Source organism: Perognathus longimembris, chromosome 17 (genome assembly GCF_023159225.1).
Source record: "Perognathus longimembris pacificus isolate PPM17 chromosome 17, ASM2315922v1, whole genome shotgun sequence".
In the NCBI taxonomy this organism is placed as follows: domain Eukaryota; kingdom Metazoa; phylum Chordata; class Mammalia; order Rodentia; family Heteromyidae; genus Perognathus; species Perognathus longimembris.
The window spans coordinates 36470681-36488923 of NC_063177.1; the positions used below are offsets into that span (position 1 = coordinate 36470681).

The 18243-nt window shown below is 53.8% G+C and overlaps 1 protein-coding gene across 1 annotated transcript in view; it reads right to left on the minus strand.

Moving 5' to 3' along the window:
• The window catches only part of Srcin1 (SRC kinase signaling inhibitor 1), a 73503-nt gene extending 55494 nt beyond the window's left edge, over positions 1-18009 (minus strand). Inside the window, 2 exon segments of the mRNA XM_048365532.1 lie at positions 1232-1294; positions 17529-18009. Of these exon segments, the coding sequence (XP_048221489.1) occupies positions 1232-1294; positions 17529-17709 (244 nt within the window). The 5' untranslated portion in view covers positions 17710-18009.
• Positions 18010-18243: the final 234 nt, after the last annotated feature.

The window sequence follows — 18243 nt, forward strand, 5'->3', positions numbered from 1 at the left end:
GGAAGGGCTGGTCCCCAGCCTCCTCTCTGCAACAGCCCGGGATGGGGGAGGGGAGGGAGCAGCAGGCAACATCCTTGCTCTTTTAGGAAAACGGTAATTTTAATTAAGAGGCAGACAAACGAGTGCTTTGCAGATTGTCTGGGAGCAAAGTTATTAAAAAGCCATCAAGGCAGCGGCAGCAGCCACAGTGGCAAGGAGGGTGGCCTCCCCTGGCTGCCCACCTGGATTGCCACCGACTGCCAGCTCCAGGAGAGGGGGCTGGAGGATGAGGGGCCTCAACACTGCCGACAGGAGTTCCTGCAGCCCCTCTCTCTCTCTACGAGGAGGCAGGCAGCCCCCAGATAGCCCCCAGGGTAGCCCCCAGATAGCCGGCCAAAGAGTGGGACTAAAAGGGAACCAGAAACCAGCCCGACCCTGCTGGGGCCAGGATCTGAACCCTCTGCTTTTTTGGTAGGGGTCCCATCCCAGGATGGAGAGAGGCACGCTGGGGTCAGGGGACATGTCACAAGGGGCATGAAGTACAAAGGCGCTACTAGCAGGAACAGGCTCTCCTAGGGCATCAGGGGACATAGTAACCACAGCTCACAGCCTGGACAGCGGCTAAGTGGCACTCCCACGTTAGCTCCCCACTGAGGCACAGCCTGCCAGCAGCACCTACCCTGGTGCTGGCCTGGCCGGGAAAAGGCGCTCAATAGATCTTTATTGAGTGAAGGGGGATGGGAGGGAGGGAGTGACTGAATAAATGAAATGAATGGACAGGTTTGCAATCACCTAGGAACTAAACAACGCTGCCCTGACACCACATGGGGCCTCTCTTACGCCCACCTCCGGCCATCACAGGAACAGCAAGCAACCCCATAAGTAGCATAGCTCTGGCACTTGACTTCTCTCCCCAGGCTGCCAGCCCGCCCCCCCCCCGCTCCCCCCCCACCCCTGCAGATGACCCCTGGAACCTCTTCCCCCTCCTCAAGCCCAGATAACACAGAGGCTTTGCAGCCTGCACACAGAGGTACATGCACACGTGCTTGCACACACACACATGCACACACATGTACACACAAACACGTTTTCTGCCAGGTCAGGTGACCTCCCAGAGTTGGGCATCCGCTGTCCCTTCCCAGGCCCTCCAGGAGAGCCCTTCCTTCCCCCGGCTCTGGCCCTCAAGGCTGGGGAGGGCATCTGACTAGGGGGTGGGAGGTGGATGTGGGAGGCCCCCTCCTGGCTTACTAACCTGGAGACTTTAAACAGAGGGAACAGAGTCCTGGAGACTTCCCTCCGGAAGCACGCTGGAGCCCTGGGTAAGGGACAGGAAAGGAGGAAATGAATGAATGACTGACTGAATGAGTGCCCAGGCAGGCTGGGAGGAGGGAGCTGGAGAGAGGGGGGCTGGGCACGTGCTCCCATCATAGGCCAGTGGGGCCCACAGGGGAGTAGGGGGTCAGGGACAGGGCAAGGCTGAGCCTTAGGACTGTCCCTTTGGGGCCCGCCAGGGTCTTGGGGGAAGCCGGGTAGAGACTGGGTGTTGGGAGGAAGAGCAGGGACTAACGGGGCAGAGACATTTGCAGGCGACAGACGAAAGGACGGACAGTAGGACAAAACAGAAAACGGAGAGGGGGAGGGGGTCCCCAGAACTAAAGTCCCAGGACAGACCATAAGCCAGGCTTTGTTCTCCCAGAAACAAGGTCAGTTTCTTAACAGAGGCACCCACACAAGACCCCCAAAGAACAGCATTTTAGAGGAACCACCTGCTTCCCTTATCAAATGTCACCCACTCTGGGAGGTCAGCGGGTTCAAGGTCAGAGAGGACTATTGACCACCTTCTCCCCAGCCCAAGAGACCACATCTGTCCACTTGCCCCTGAGAAAGGCTTCCAACAGATGCAGGAAACACAAGCATCACACAGATACAGATACAGGCGCTCACGCTCACACTGGGATGGGTCGTGTGGAAAAGGCACCTGTGCCCAGTCTGCCCTGATGAAACCCCTTCCCCTAGGGCCTGTCCTCACAACCCCAAGCCCTCAAATGGCCAGGGTGGGGGTCCCCACACCTGTCTACCAAGCTCTCCTCTCTCCCTGCGGGAGAGTCCTTCCTAAAGCTGTTCCATCTCCCTCATGCAGAGCTACCCATGCCTCTATACTGAGCCCTGTTCTTGCAAGTAAAGGACTTGGGGGGGGGCGGGGTAGGAAGCAGACCCATCCACACTCACATCACGTCTGGCTACAAGTGTGCTCAGAACCCCCTGCCAATCTCATGGTGCCAATTTTCCCACCGATTACCCAACACACGGACATCCCAGGGAGAAACAGCTGCCGTATCCAGATGTCAGGACACTGACTAGGGGAGCAATAAAACGCTCATTAATAGATCTGGCCCCGAGGGCTCCTTGGATGGGCAGTGGGGGCCACAGTCAGGAGAAGTGAGGGACAGACTGGTAACCATGGGGGGTCCCTCTCACCTCCTTCTTTGTTTGGTTTTTCTTTTTGTTTTTGTGCCGGCACTAGGACTTGAACTCAGAGCCTTGTTCTCTCGCTTGGCTTCTTTGCTCAAGGCTGGAGTTTTAATGCTTAAGCCACATCTCTAGTTTGAGATTTGGGCTGGTTAACTGAAGATGAAATCCTCTTGGATTTTGCTGTCCAGGCTGGCTTCAAACCAAGAGGCTCCGCTTCCAGCCTCCTGAGTGACTAGGAATTACCAGTGAGCTACCAGTGGCTGCCCCAGGGTCTAGCCTCAGGCAGGCTGTAGTTGAGGCTCTAGGTCTTAGGTAAATCTGGAAAGGTTTTCCAGAGCAAGCCCCTTCCTCAGCTGTAGGTGGATCCTCTACCCTCAGAGAGGAGAAGGAGGAGGAGAAGGAGGAGGAGGCAGAAGTTACTATTTATTGAATATTTACAGTGTGTCAGCAGCTCGGCCTAAATTACCTCATTGATTCTGGGTACTCACCCTTAGGAGGAAGCCACTGTTAATACCCCCAGGTGGCAGATAAGGAAACTGAGCTCCAGAGTGGTGAAGCAACTTGCCCCAAGCCACACAGCAAAATGAATGTTCCAGTTCTGATCTATCTGCCTGCAGAGCCTGAGTTTTTAGCCCAGGTCTACACTATTTCCCAACCATCCTCTCAAATCCTTGGCTTACTTCCAATTCAAAGACCTCTGGAAAGTTCCAACTGAAGTCTAATCTTTACATTGCATGCTCCAGACAAGATTTGTGTTCATTGTCTCTCTGTTTCATCCAAGGGATGGTAGGCAGATGCTTTTTTTCCTAGTAAACTCAATTTAGTAAGTTTGACTAAACATCCATGATACATCCTCAGAATGAAGGTAATAAACATATCCATGTTACACACACACACACACACACACACACACACACACACTTGAGGAAACTTGGGAAGTGTGGCTATAATAGATATACTAATAGGCTTTTAGATATAAAACCATTTTAAATTATTTCAGCCCAGGTTCACAACTCCATGATGATGGGCAATCCCTTTCCTATGTTGTAATATTCCGTTTACAAGTATCCTGTTGAAGTTTTCTCTGTCTACATTCAGGAGAATTCATGAGAGATATTGTCATGAAAGTTTTCTGTTCTTTTGATGTTTCTGTAAGTTTTTCACATAATAATGAACCTAATGGAATGCATTGAGAAACAATCCGTTCCCTTCAGTTTTTCTGAAAATGTTTGTGAAATATTGACATTAGGTATGGTAATACATACTTGTAATCCTGGCACTTAAAAAGCCTAAGGCAGGGCTGGGGATATGGCCTAGTGGCAAGAGTGCTTGCCTCATATACATGAAGCCCTGGGTTCAATTCCCCAGGACCACATATACAGAAAATGGCCAGAAGTGGCACTGTGGCTCAAGCGGCAGAGTGCTAGCCTTGAGCAAAAAGAAGCCAGGGACAGTGCTCAGGCCCTGAGTCCAAGCCCCAGGACTGGTAAAAAAAAAAAAAATCCTAAGGCAGGAGGATCATGAGTTTGAGCTTAGCCTAGGCCAATCCCCCTAAAAAAATAATTGGGTGGCTGGGAATATGGCCTAGTGGCAAGAGTGCTTGCCTCGTATATATGAAGCCCTGGATTCAATTCCCCAGTACCACATATACAGAAAATGGCCAGAAGTGGCGCTGTGGCTCAAGTGGTAGATTGCTAGCCTTGAGCAAAAGAAGCCAGGGACAGTGCTCAGGCCCTGAGTCCAACCCCCAGGACTGGCAACAAAAACAAAACCAAACAAAAAAGAATTGGCATTAATTCTTCACTAAAATTTATTTCTTAGCCAGGTGCTGGTGGCTCACACTTGTAATCCTAGCTATTCAGGAGGCTGAGATCTGAGGCTCACCACTGGAAGCCAGCCCAGGCAGCAAAGTCAATGGGACTTTTATCTCCAATTAACTACCAAAAAGCTGGAAATGGAATCATGGCTCAAAATGGTAGAGTGTTAGCCTTGAGCACAAAAGCTTGATTACAGCATCCATGCCCTGAATTCAAGCCCCGGGATGTGAGCATTTTGAAAGCATATACTTTTGGGAAAATATGCTACGTAATCCCAAATCACTTGTTTTTCCTGTACTGGGTATGAGCTCTATGTCTGGCCCCAAATCTTTCCTCATTGTTGGGTCCCGGGGCTTGAACTTGGGGCCTGAGGCTTGTTAGGCTGACATTCGATTACTGAGCCACATCCTGCACCGTTTTTCCTGGTTACTTCTGAGACAGGGTCTTATTTCCTGACAGGTGTGTCTCTGGACTTCAGTCATCTACTTTAGGCTTCCCTGAGAGGTGCGCACCACTAGCTTCTTAGCTTCTTCCACTAAGATAGAGTCTTCTGGACTTCTCCTTCCAACTTCAAATCACAATCCTCCAGATCTCTGCTAAGATGACAGGTATACGCTACCAGTACCCAGCTTAGCCCCAAATCTTTTCTGGAACAATTAAAAGTACTTAGGGGGCTGGGAATATGGCCTAGAAGTAAAGTGCTCACCTCGTATACATAAACGCCTGGGTTCGATTCCCCAGCACCACATATATAGAAAAGGCCAGAAGTGGCACTGTGGCTCAAGTGGCAGAGTGCTGGCCTTGAGCAAAAAGAAGCCAGGGACAGTGCTAAGGCCCTGAGTCCAAGCCCCAGGACTGGCAAAAAAACAAAACAAAGAAAAGAACTATGGATCCTTTGAATGAATGCTGGCAAAAAAAAAAAAAAAAGTACTTAGGAACTCAGAAGAATTCCTAAAAATCCCTTATAGAATTGAAATTCAAATACAGATACTACTTAGAACAAATATTAATCAAGAGCTGAGGGCTGGGCTGGGGATATAGCCTAGTGGCAAGAGTGCCTGCCTCGGATACACGAGGCCCTAGGTTCAATTCCCCAGCACCACATATACAGAAAATGGCCAGAAGCTGCGCTGTGGCTCAAGTGGCAGAGTGCTAGCCTTGAGCGGGAAGAAGCCAGGGACAGTGCTCAGGCCCTGAGTCCAAGGCCCAGGACTGGCCAAAAAAAAAACAAGAGCTGAATGGGTGGCATATGCTTATAATCTCAGCACTTAGGAGGCTGAGGCAAAAAGGCTGAAAATTTGAAGGTAGCTTAGACTACAGGTTGAAAGCCTGTCTCAAAGTAAAATAAAACAAGTAAAGTCAATCAAGAGAATGCTATAGAGGAAAAATCAATCTGAGAGGCTAGTCCTGGCTTGCAGGACACTGGCTGTCCGGTGTTCACACCTATGTGGGCATTGTACTTGAGCTTGGTGCATTGGAATAAAAGGCAATAGAGGACATTCTAAGGACTGAGGATTCTCAAATATAAGGACTAAATTGGAAGTCATGAGACACAGGAAATAAGTCACCACAATGAAGGCTCACTGAAATTAGATATCCCCAGATCCTTCCATGTTAGATTTATGTGTAGAAGCTGAAATAAGCTGGGGCTGGGAATGTGGCTTAGTGGTAGAGTGTTTGCCTATCATGCATGAAGCCCTGGGATAGACTTCTCAGCACCACATATATAGAAAAAGTCAGAAGTGGTGCTGTGGCTCAAGTGGTAGGACACTAGCCTTGAGCACAGAGAGGCTCCAAATCAGTGGCCAGGCCCTGAGCTCAAGCCCCAGGACTGGCAAAAATAAAAAATAAATAATAAATAAATAAGTCTGGAGCCAGAAATTATATGGTTGTCTATGTCATGCAGCAGATGAGATTTCAAGGAATCTCCACTGGCAAAAATAATACTTTTCTGTTCTTCTAGCTTGTGATAGCCTACAAAAAAAAAAAAAGAGCTACAAGGCTCAGGGTGTAACTCAGTGGTAGAACACTTGCTTAACATGTAAGGCCCTGGATTGTTCCCAAGTAACACAATAAAGAGAAATACAATGGAGCCGGGCACTGGTGGTTCACGCCTATGATCCTAGCTACTCAAGAGACTGAGATCTGGGGATCATGGTTCAAAGCCAGCCTGGGAGGAAAGTTCATGAGACTCTTACCCTATTAATCACAGAAAAGACTGGAAGTGGTACTATGGATCCACTGGTAGAGTGCTAGCCTTGAGCAAAAAAGAGCTCAGGGACAGGGCCCAAACCCTGAGTTCCAGCTCCTGGACTAGCAAAACAAAAACAAAGTTTAAATAAATACAAAGATTTAAAAAAAAAGAGGGGCTGGGAATATGGCTTAGTAGCAGAGAGCTCGCCTTGCATGCATGAAGCCCTGGGTTCCATTCCTCAGCACCACATAAACGGAAAAAGCCAGAAGTGGCACTGTGGCTCAAGTGGTAGAGTGCTAGCCTTCAGCAAAGAGAAGCCAGGGACAGTGCTCAAGCCCTGAATTCAAGCCCCAGGACTGGCAAAAAAAAGAAAGAAAGAAAGATATGTAAAGAGTAAAAGATCACAAACTGGGGCTGGTGTATGGCTCAAGTAGTGAAGCACCTGACTAGCAAATATGAGGCCCTAGGTTCTATACCCTAGAAAGAAAGACAGAGATCAAAAATGCTATAAGCCATAATTGAAAAAAAAAAAGAAATTTAAACGTTTGAAATATAAATAAATAAATAAAGGGTTGATGGTGTAGCTCAGTGGTAAGATATTTGCTTAACATTTTCAGTTCCCCGAGTTTGAACACCAGAAATGAACAACAAAATCTCACAGTACACAGAAAGAAAACATTACATGAAACTATTGGTGGGAGGATTAATGTGAACTAGATGATCAGCCTAGTTCACAATTCTTTTGTTATTTTGCTTTGTTTGCTACATCCCCAGTGTACCCCCTGCCTTTTGAGATGGGGGTTCACACCATTGCCCAGGCTAGCCTAGAACCCTTGGGCTCAAGCCATCCACCTGCCTCAGCTTCCAAAGGTTGCTTCCTAAGAAGCTGTAATGCCAGGCGCATGCTCTTCAGTCCTTTTTTGTTTTTTTGGTGCCCATTCTAGGGCTTGAACTCAGGGCCTGGACACTGTCCCTTAGCTTTTTGATACAAGGCTGATGTTCTATCACTTGAACCACAGCTCCATTTCTGGCTTTTTGCTGGTTAATTGGAGACAAGAGTCTCACAGATTTCCTGCTAGGCTGACTTCAAACTATGATCTACAGATTTCAGCCTCCTGGGTAGCTAGGATTATAGGCTTGAGCCATCAGCACCCATCCAGTCATAATTTAAAAAAAAAATAGAAAAATAAACTGGATACCAGTGGCTCATGCCCGTAATCCTAGCTATTTGGGAGGCTAAGATCTGAGGATCATGGTTTCAAGCCAGTCCAGGCAGGAAAATCTGTGAGACTCTATCTCCAATAAGCTATTAGAAAACCAGAAATGGAGCTGTAGCTCGGGTAGAGCTCTAAATGTAAATAAGCTCCATAAAGATGAATGTGCGATAATGGAAGTGAATGTACTGTTGACAGTATATCAACCTGGTGTGTGTCTGTGTGTGTGTCTGTGTGTCTGTGTTTGTGTCTAGGTATGCTAGTACTAGGGCTTAAACTCCTAGCCCTGGCCTTGTGCTCTTGCTTGGCTTTTTCACGCATTGCTGGCTTTCTATCACTTGAGTCACACTTCTAGTTCTGGCTTTTTGCGGGTTAGCTGGAGATTAATTTGTCTGTCTGTCTAGCTCCAAACTGAGATGCTCCCATCTCAGCTTCCTGAGTAGCTAGGATTATAGTCATGAGCCACCAACCCCAGCTCCATCAATTTTTCTCATTGGTTGATTCCTTTTTTTTTTTTTTTTTGGCAGTCCTGGGGCTTGGACTCGGGCCTGAGCACTGTCCCTGGCTTCTTTTTGCTCAAGGCTAGCACTCTGCCACTTGAGCCACAGCGCCACTTCTGGCCATTTTCTGTATATGTGGTGCTGGGGAATTGAACCCAGGGCTTCATGTATAGGAGACAAGCACTCTTGCCACTAGGCCATATCCCCAGCCCCTGGTTGATTCCTAATGATAGTATTAAACAAGACACAGCCTACAGGGTTCTGCCTCATCCAATCAGAAGGAGTCTTCCAGGGTGGGGTGAGGGGCAGATGATTCTGACCCTGGACTGCCAACTAGTCCAGAAAAAAAGAGCTGTCAGGCTCCATAGAGGAGGTCCAAAATTTCCTGAGCTCCTCAAAAACCCTCCATGCTTGACCTACAAGAAGATTCCAGCTGGGGAGGTCCAAAAAGTCTGATAGTGGATGGAATGGGGATCTATGTCCATCTTTTCCTCAAAGGCCTAATGTATAAGAGACTAAGGATAAGAATGGTGTGTGTGTGTGTGTGTGTGTGTGTGTGTGTGTGTGTGTGACTCAGATCACCCTGACCACAGGGCCCAGGAGAGGATGCAAATGGACCAGGCTGTGTCTGTCTGTAAGGGCCGCAATGACCCGCTGAATGCCTTCCCTGACGGCGGGAATCATTAATTCTCCCCCAGTGAGGCAGCCACAGGTGCCTAGTGTGACACAGAAGATGCCTGCTGCCTGTGTGATTATCAGGTACCCTGGGGCAAGGGAGACAACAGAACACATCTCCCTCCCAGGCTCTGCACAAACATTCTAGCTACAGTCTTTTCTGTGGGGGCTCTGGGTCCTGAGGCTTCTGAATCTGGGGCCCATTTGAGAGCCTCTGGGTATTGTATACCCCAGCTACTCTATAGCCGGAACTGAGGGATACCAGAGGACTGGAGAGAGGATGGACACATCCTTTCCAGGCTCGAGATACTCCAGTCCAGGACATGCAGGCAACCAAGCCTGCTGGTGGACAGTACCTAGAACCCAGACTGAGTGGTGGGGCGGAGGTGGTGGACAGGCTTTGTGAGAAAAAAACATGGACTGGATTTCAGTTTCTGGATGGGATGAAGTGTGGCAAAGACAGTTTTCCCCGGGTGGGAAGTAAACCGGGGAGTTTGTGATGCGCGGAACAGCCAGATTCTCTAGCCCAAAGGAAAGATGGAGCAAGGTGTGCCTTTGGAACAGGAGGAGTATTTGTAAGATTCTATGTTTTGTGTGTGTATGTACATACATACAAGCACACACAGCACCTAATATCATCTTGGCCTTAATCTCCATTGCTCCTGTATCTCTGGGGAGAGGAGGTGACAACTGGAAGGGAACATAAATACCCTCTAGTCCGCCTTTCTCTATACCACCAAGGACACTGAAGACCAGAGGAGGCAGTGAAATTGTCAAGGTCACACAACATCAGGGGAGACAGACAACCTGATACCAGTGTAAACAAGCTCTAGCACTGCACCTTTACCTCTCTGCCTTAGGAGAACGGAACAGTAACTTCCCAGGCCCTTCTGTTCTCTACCCTCTCTGGACCCCTCCCCATCTCATACTCCTGCACTCAGCCAATCACAATGGTCACATTCTTTAGTATGTCCAAAGGTTACCTTGGAAGGTCACAGTGACCAGCCCCGTGCCACCAAATATAACACTAGCCTACCTGCATTCATGCACCTATTCTTGATGTGAAAGTGGCAAACCTTCATGCACAGGACAGTTTTTCTTCCCATCTAACCTTGATTTCTCCTGCTGCAGCGTGGGCCTGTTTCCTCTCAAGCTGTCCTATGCAGAGAAAAGCAGGCTTCCAGCCTCCAAACCCTCTGTTTGCTCATTCTCAGACGAAAGGATGATGGCAGGGTATACCAGAATGGCTGGTTCTGAGTCCCTGCACGTGTGGGGCAAGGGGTTAGATAGAGGACCACAAACTGAGCATGGGAGAAACAGCTCTTCTAGGAAATCCTAAGTCTCAAGCTCAGGCAGACGTCTCTGAGCTCCTCTCTAGTACCATTTATTATTAAGTGTCAGGTTCTGTGTTGAACATTTTTATCTAGTATTTCATTTATTTTTTTTTATTTTTTATTTTTTACCAGTCCTACCTGGGGTTTGAACTCAGGGTCTGGGCACTGTCCCTGAGCTTCTTTTCGCTCAAGGCTAGCACTTACCACTTGAGCCACACCACCACTTCTGGCTTTTTCTGTATATGTGTGGTACTATAGAATCAAACCCAGGGCCTCATGTATGCTAGGCAAGCACTCTACTACTAAGTTATATTCCTTCCCAGCCTCATTTATTCTTTTTTTTGGCCAGTCCTGGGCCTTGGACTCAGGGCCTGAGCACTGTCCTTGGCTTCTTTTTGCTCAAGGCTAGCACTCTGCCACTTGAGCCATAGTGCCACTTCTGGCCGTTTTCTACATATGTGGTGCTGGAGAATCGAACCCAGGGCTTCATGTACAGGAGGCAAGCACTCTTGCCACTAGGCCATATTCCCAGCCCCCAACCTCATTTATTCTTTACAACTACTCCATGATTAGAAATGAATCCATAGTCGGGGGCCAGTGGCTCACCCCTGTAAACTTAGCTACTCAGGAGGCTGAGGTCTGAGGACCTAGGTTCAAAGCCAACCTAGGCAGGAAAGTCCTTGAGACTCTTAACTCAATTAACTACAAAAACAGCCAGAAATGTAGCTGTGGCTCAAGTGGTAGCGTGTCAGCCTTGAGCACAAAAGCTCAGGGACAGTGCCTAGGTCCTGAGTTCAGGCCCCATGACAGGGAGGGAAGGAAGGAAGGAGAAAAGGATCCTCTGTCTATGACAGTCCTTCCCTCCTTGGTGAGTTTATGATCTAGAGGATACTTGTATTTCTTCCTTCAGAGGTTCTCTTCATTAGTCAATGGTACAACACTACCTTCTCCAGGCTGCCAAATTGTACCCCAGCCATGCCCCATGTGGATGGAAGGAACCAAGGCGGGACTGAGGCTGGTGCGGAGGGCAGTGAAGCCTTGGGAGGACCCAGTAAAGCTCCTAGAATCTAGAGTGCCCCTGGGAGTGCTATTGAGACTTTGGCCCTTGGATTCCTATTTGGACCTTCAGAATTCCCTCCACGAAGGCCACCCGGCCAGACCCACCTCCCCAGGGAATGCTCAGCTTCCCCCCTTCCGGGGAACTGGGACAGTAGGAGCCTGGGCCAATGGGCAAGGGGAGTTAGAACAGGGGGTGGAGCTCTGGGCCCAGTGTGGGTGGTGTCCTCCCCTTCAAGCAGGCTCTATTAATATATGCAAAGCATATGCAGCTCACCCAGGAGAGAGACACAACATTATTGGAAGACTACCTAGGAGAATCAGCCCACACCCCCTCATTTCACAGGTGAGGAGAGAGGCTTGCACTGGGAAGGGACTTGCTCAAGGTCACACAGACACCTGGGCACTGAGGCTAGGTCTGATCGAGGTTTCCTGACTCAGTCCCACACTCTTTCGGGGATGGTCTTGTCTTTCTTCTGGGGGAGGGGGATGTTACAACAGGGCAAAAGCCACCCTCCCACCCCACCCCAGGCCTAACTGGGGCTCCAGCTCAACCTATCAGAAGCCAGGGGTTGGGAAATGGATAGAACCCAGCTGCTTCCTGGATTCCTTCTCCATTCTCCCTTCTCCTCTCCTCAGAGCAGGAGGCAGTCTGCAAGGAAACAGTGAGCATGGGCAGCAGGAAAGTTGAAAGTCTGAGGGGACAAAAGGGCTTGGGGCTAGCACTGGGCAACTCGAAATCTGCTCTGGAAATGGAAGCTAGCAGAATGCCTGAAGTATATGAGGCAAGGGAGCCCAATGTCAGAACAAGGTGCTACTGTGGTGCAGGGAGGGGCTGGCGCCTTTACCACACACACACACACACACACACACACACACACACACACACACACACATCCCTAAGTGCACAACATCCCCCTACTGCTGTCTGGACTGATAACTATGGCACCTGACAGACTATAATAGCCAGCCCAGACCCATCCATTCTGAGGCGGCGGCTGCTTTCTGAGCACACATCTTCCTCCCCAGCCCCCCCCCGGGCCCCTCCCATTTGGACTTCAACCTTCCAGACAGTCCTAGAAAGCAAGACCGCTGCTAGGGAAAGGAAAAGAAGACAGACAGATGGGAGGGGCAGCCAGAGGGAGAAGGGGGAGACTAAAGAAGGTTGACAGGGAGACAGGGGAGTAGAGAGAGAAAGAACACATGAAGGGCAGAGTGAAAGAAATGGGGACAGAGAGGGAAAGAAAATAAGGAGGAGACTGATGGATTGGGGAGATGGTGGGGGGTCTGAGGGTCCCCCAAGAGGGCTGTGAGGTCAAGAGTGCATAGAGGGAAACAGGAGGACAGTGCAGACCCCAGGTAGGGGGTATAGGAGACCTGACAGTAGGTGCTAAGCTATCTGCAGGAGTTGAGGACCATGTCTTCTCCCCCCCACCCCCCCCCCGCCGCCACCCACCTCCCCAGCAGCTACCCTGGCTGCCAGGAAACCCATCCTCCCTCCCTGCTTCCCTCTCTTTCCTCCTCCCTCCCTCAGGGCAAGCAGGCACTGCTTCTCAGCCAAATCCAAAGCCTTCATCTCCACTTTTGAGAGCCTGGAATGAAAGCAGGGGAAGGGAGTGCAGCCCTCAAACCCGCTGACGGCCAGATTTTTATTATCTTTGCTCGAATGGGCCCTGGGAAGCCAGCAAGAGATTCTTCAAAGAGCGGCTGAGTGCCTCATTGAAGCTGCACCTGCACCAGCCCCCCCCCCCCCCAACTGCAGGCACCAGGGGCTGGGGTTTGACCTGTCCCCACCGCTCCAGCCCTAAAGACCAAACCTAGGCTGCCAGGAACCTCATCCCCAACGCCTCATGACCGGGCTACCAGGTCAAGAGCCAAGCTCACCCACCAGACCTGGGCCTGATGGACATCTAGAGACAGTCTTGGTCCCTCTCTGGGCCTGGAAGACATAAACGAAGGAAGAACAGATCTCCTTGCCAGGACTCGGAGGAGATAAGTGCTTGGGATTCCTCGAAAGAGAAGCTTTTACGGCCAGTCCTGGATCCTTCCCTAATTCTACCTGCTCCATTCTACCCTCCATTCCTCCTGACTCCCCTTGGTAAGATGGACCCCTCTCAATTCCTTTTCCTGTACCCCCCCCACAGTCCACTATGCAGAGGAGAAATGGTTGGAACTGTCCATCTTCTAGCCCCAAACACAGCTCCCACAGTTCAAATCTTCTTTCCCTAAGACCTAACCTGGGTGGGGAGGGAGAGCTAAACAGACCAGGTACTTACTTCAAAGAACCCAGTCCTTCCTCCTCAGCACTTCCAAAGCTGGGGTTTGGCAGAGAATGCTAAGGCTGGCACTGGGCAGAACAGCAACCGTGCCCTCCCTGTCTCTCCCTCCCAAGGCTCCAACCACACCGTGGAGATCAATGCCCGCAGCCAAAGAAGGAATCAATGGTTCTAATTAAACCCTTTTCCTAGGGTGCATCCCTGGCCAAAGAGAGAGAGACAGAGAGACAGCATCCAAGAGGTCCTGTGCCCTGGCAGGTCTGCTATACCTCTTTAAAAAGCCTGGAGCCATGCAGAAATCAGGCCATGAAGATCCAGACCTCCTGGCACTCGACAAGCAGAGTAGTAAGGTAAAAGCATGAGATGAGGAGCCCTCCAGAGGGCTCATTCTAAGGCCCTTTGCTTAGGAAGGTACCCTCCCTGCCTGAGACCACAGTTGCCTCTTCCACCCTAGGAACCTGAAGGGGGACCCAGCACATCTCCATCCCAGCCCTGAGGGTCATCACAGAGAAGCAGTCATCATGGAAAAGGCGGAAGGAGCAGGCTTGGAGGGGGACACCGGACAAAGACCCTCTTGTCCCCAAGGCAGGGTGGCAGGAAGCCAGGGCAAAGCCTTGCACTTGCTGCCAGTGGTGCCTGGGTGCCAGGCAGTCTGGGTGGGGAGTTGAGGGGGGGCATATTATTCTGGAAGCCCCTTCCCCTTCTGCCCAGAGCCTTCACTCCCATCCCTTGCTTCTACACAGTCACCTGCTAAGCCTTTCTGGTCCACTCTCAGCATGCCTGGAACACTTCTTCCCATATGAATGCAGCCCTTGACCCTTTACCCAGAGTAGCCCCAACACCAACCAGCACCGGTGAGACCCCCCCCCCAGACACAACTGCCCCCACACACATACATACACACACACAAAACCATGCCAGAAACCGCCACCATCCCAGCTGCCACCAGGGATGACAACCGCACATTTCCACGCCGAGACTCCATCAAATGCATCATCAATTTTTAAAGACCAACTAGAGGGATAGGGAAAGGAATGGGAGAAACTGAGGCACAGAGTTAGACAGCAAGGCAGATGGCTCAAGGTCACCCAGACCAAGATACCCACATTGGGGAAGAAGATCCCTTAACCACCGCCCCTCCAAACTCCAGAACCCACCTCAAGGAACATTTAGACCCACAGATCCAAAGTCGGTTCAGCTTCCTCCAACTCCCTACCCCCCACTTTCTTTGCCTTTCTCCCAGACTGAAGCTAGTGCATCTCTCGTTTTTGAAGGGCTTCAGCCATAAACTCCCAGCTAGGGGACCCCCACTATCTTCAAAGTTGGGGGCTGCAGGACCTCCTGGCCTTGCGGTATTTTGAAGAGAGGGGGCTGCAAAGCCAAGCCGGGCTCCCCTCCTTGTCCACACCGCTGATCCGTCCGGCTCACCTGGCTCCCCTCGGCCCCCAGCGTCCCTCGGTCCAGCCTCCTCCCTGGGGGAGCGGGCACGGCCTTCGGCGGTCCTCTCCCACCAGGCCAGGGCGAAGCGCCGGAGGCACTGCCAGGGCTGCATGGGGAGGCGTGGGGCGGGGGGCGCGCACCAGCAGCCGCACACGCCCCGCCGGGCCCTGCCAGCCGAGCTGCGGAGGCACCCGGCCGGCCCCCTCGGCTGCCACCAGCATCCTGCTGCCCCCACCGACGGGACTCGGAGCTGGCCCGGGAGCTTCTGACGTAGCCGGGGGGGAGTGCGTGGAGAGGGGGGGAGCAGGGCGAGTCCCCTCCCCAGCCCCGCCCTCTCCCCCTCAGCCCTCCCCCTGCCCCTCCCCCCACCCCCCACAGTCCCTACCTCCTCACTCTCCCAGAAAGCCGTCCCCAGCTGGGGGCGCCCTCCCCTGCCTGCCCTCTGGCCTCTCCAGAGGGAGGGCTTACGATCCAGTAGCCCCTCCCCAGCCCCTCCCCCTGGAAGGGCCCTCCCCACCCTCCAGCCGAGCGGGGCGCCGGTCCCCAGTTTCTGCAACTGCTGCTGAGGCTCCGAGGTCTCCAGGGCGAGGGCCTCGAGGTGCCAGGGGTGGGGTGTGGAAGACAAGGCTGGTATCCTGGCAACGCAGCCAAACCACCCCGGAATACGCCGAGCCCCTTCCTTCCTTTCCCGAGGAGGGGGCTTAGCCCCGGGCCCACCCCACCCCTGCACCCCACGCTGGGGCCGGGGTGCGGGTGCTGCTCTTCACTTGCCCATCCTCCCATCCCCCTTCAGCCTCCCCGGCCGGGCACCGCGGTCGGACCCCTCCCCTCCCCCACCCTCCTCTTCCTCTCCCACCCCTCCTCCACACCAGCCCCTCGGGTCCCCTCCCCCGGGGCACCGCAAGGCCCCCTCCCCTGCTGGCCCCCAGCCTCGCCAACCCCTGCCCACCCCCTCCCCCTCGCCGGGGTCCTCCCCGGGCCGGCGTCTGGCGATCCCCTCACCCCGCTCCCCATCCACCTGCGGCCCGAGCATCCCCGGCCCCGCGGGCCGCCGCCTCCCGGGTCCGGCCGCCGCCCCCGCCCCCGGCCGAGGGGAAAACACACAAAGAAAACAGAAATACCTTCCACTTAAGCATGGAGGCACATTAGGGAGGAGAGAGACAGGGACATGCCTTGGGACTGAGCGTTCCCCATCGGGCGGGGGCGCGGGGGGGCGGGGGCCCCGGGCCGGCCTGCCTGCCTGCCTGGCGCTCTCCCTCTCGCCGCCTCGCGGGCTCCTCGCTCGGCCCCAGCCCCGGGGCGCGGTGCCAGGCGGGCGGGCCGGGGGCGCGGGCCCCGCCGGGGTGGACCAGCTGGGAGGGCGCCGGTACCGGGCGTGTGGGTGCACGCGCGAGCGCGCGCGCGGGCGTGTCACCGAGTGTGCGAGAGCGAGTGTGTGTGTGTGTGTGAGAGAGAGGGAGAGAGAGGGAGAGAGAGCGGAGCGCGCGCGCGGCCGGCGCGGGTGTGTCACTGCGGGCGGGAGCGCGCGGCGCGCGCACGCGGCGGTGGCCGGATGGTACAAAGGGCCGCCGGGGGTGGCGGGGGAGCGGGGGAGGGGACGGGGCGCCGCGCCTCCGCGCGCCCTCGGAGCCGCACCCCGGGACCCCCGCGGCGCGCTCCCGCTTTCCCCCCCTCCCCCCCCCGCTCCCCTCCACCTGCTCCACCCCCGCCCCGCCCCCCTCCCCCCGCCCCCCCCACTGCAAGCCATCCTCCAGCCACAATGGAGACGAACACATTGACCCGGGACTGGCCTCGGAGGAGGCCCCTGCCGGGGGGAGGAGGGAGGAAGCGGGTCAGCAAGCGGCGGCGGCGGGGGGGGGGGGGGTCCCCAAGTCCTGGCATGGAAAAGCACTCGTGGGGAGGCGGGGCAGGGAGGAAGGTGTGGGACAGGTTGCAAAATCGTGGAAGGTGGGGGGGGGGCACCCTTCAGCCAAGGTGACCTCGGAAGGCAGCGATGGTTGTAGAGGCCCGGAGAGTCCGGCCCGTGCCCGGCCTCGGTGGGCGCCCCCCTCACCTCCGGCCCCTGCACGCTGCCCAGCCCCAGCTCCCCGGCGCTCCCTGCTGGACGGCCTCCTAGCCCCCCACTTTGGCTTGTGGCCCCTGCTTCACAGCTACATGATCTGGAGTGAGGGGGACTGTGCTCCTCTGTCAAGTGACACACACACACACACACACACACACACACACACACACACACAGAGTCCTGGGGTTTGAACTCAGGGCCTGAGAGCTGACACTTAGCTTTTGCGTTCAAGGCTAGCACTCTACCACTTCAACCACAGCTCTGCTTCCCACTTAGCGGCTCATTGGAGAGAAGAGTCTCGCAGACTTTCCTGTCCGGGCTGACTTCGAACTGGGATCCTCAGTTCGCAGCCTCCTGTATAGCTAGATTACAGGCCTGAGCCACTGGCTCCTGGCTACCACGCCTTCTTCTGCAGTATCTGCCAGCGCCATTGCCACCTCCACCGCAGCCCGCCGAGCGCAGAGCAAGGCTCTGCCCCACCCCTTCCCCGTCCACTCCGGTTGGCTCACCTGTGGGCTTCTCCAAGTTCTCCAGCTCCAGACCAGGTGGGCGCCCACCCCTCTTTGAGCAGCTCAGACTGCTGCATCCCTGAGTTCCTCCGACTTTCTGGCCAGTCCCTTCTCCCTCCAGACTCTCTTGGGAAGGAGAAGGTGGGCTGAGCCCCCTGCTCCCTTTACTTACTCCTGGCATTCCCCAGGTCAGTTCAGACCAGCGAGAAAAGAGCACAGTGCATATATCTCTGCTGAAGGCCACAGGATAGAGTGGCAGGCACACGGAGAGCCCAGGAGAGGAGACCCCACCCCAAGTGGCCCAAATGACAAACCGGTTTCCCCACTTCTCGATCTACCCAGTGGCTGCCTTAATCTGGGCTCTCCTGCCTTCCTTCCTGCCTCCAGGCCTGCCTGTAAACCAGCCACATGCCCAGTTAGGGGCAAGGTCCCAGATACCCCTTACCGATCAATGTCCAGCTTCAGTAACTCAGGTGACAGAGCCAGGGCTGGGGGAGGGGACCTTCCAAGTTCCAGCTGGACAGCTCCGGAGGGCAGCCAAGAGCCATGTACCCGACAACACACCACACCGGCTGGGCACACGACCCCAGCAGTCGGCACCCTGACTTGTTCCCTCTTGGGCCAGCTGCCTCTCCCTCTGCCAACTGGATGGTGCCCATCTTTTGGCCTCTGAATACTCAGTGGGCACCTTTCCAGCTCCCTGCCTGGCTGCCTG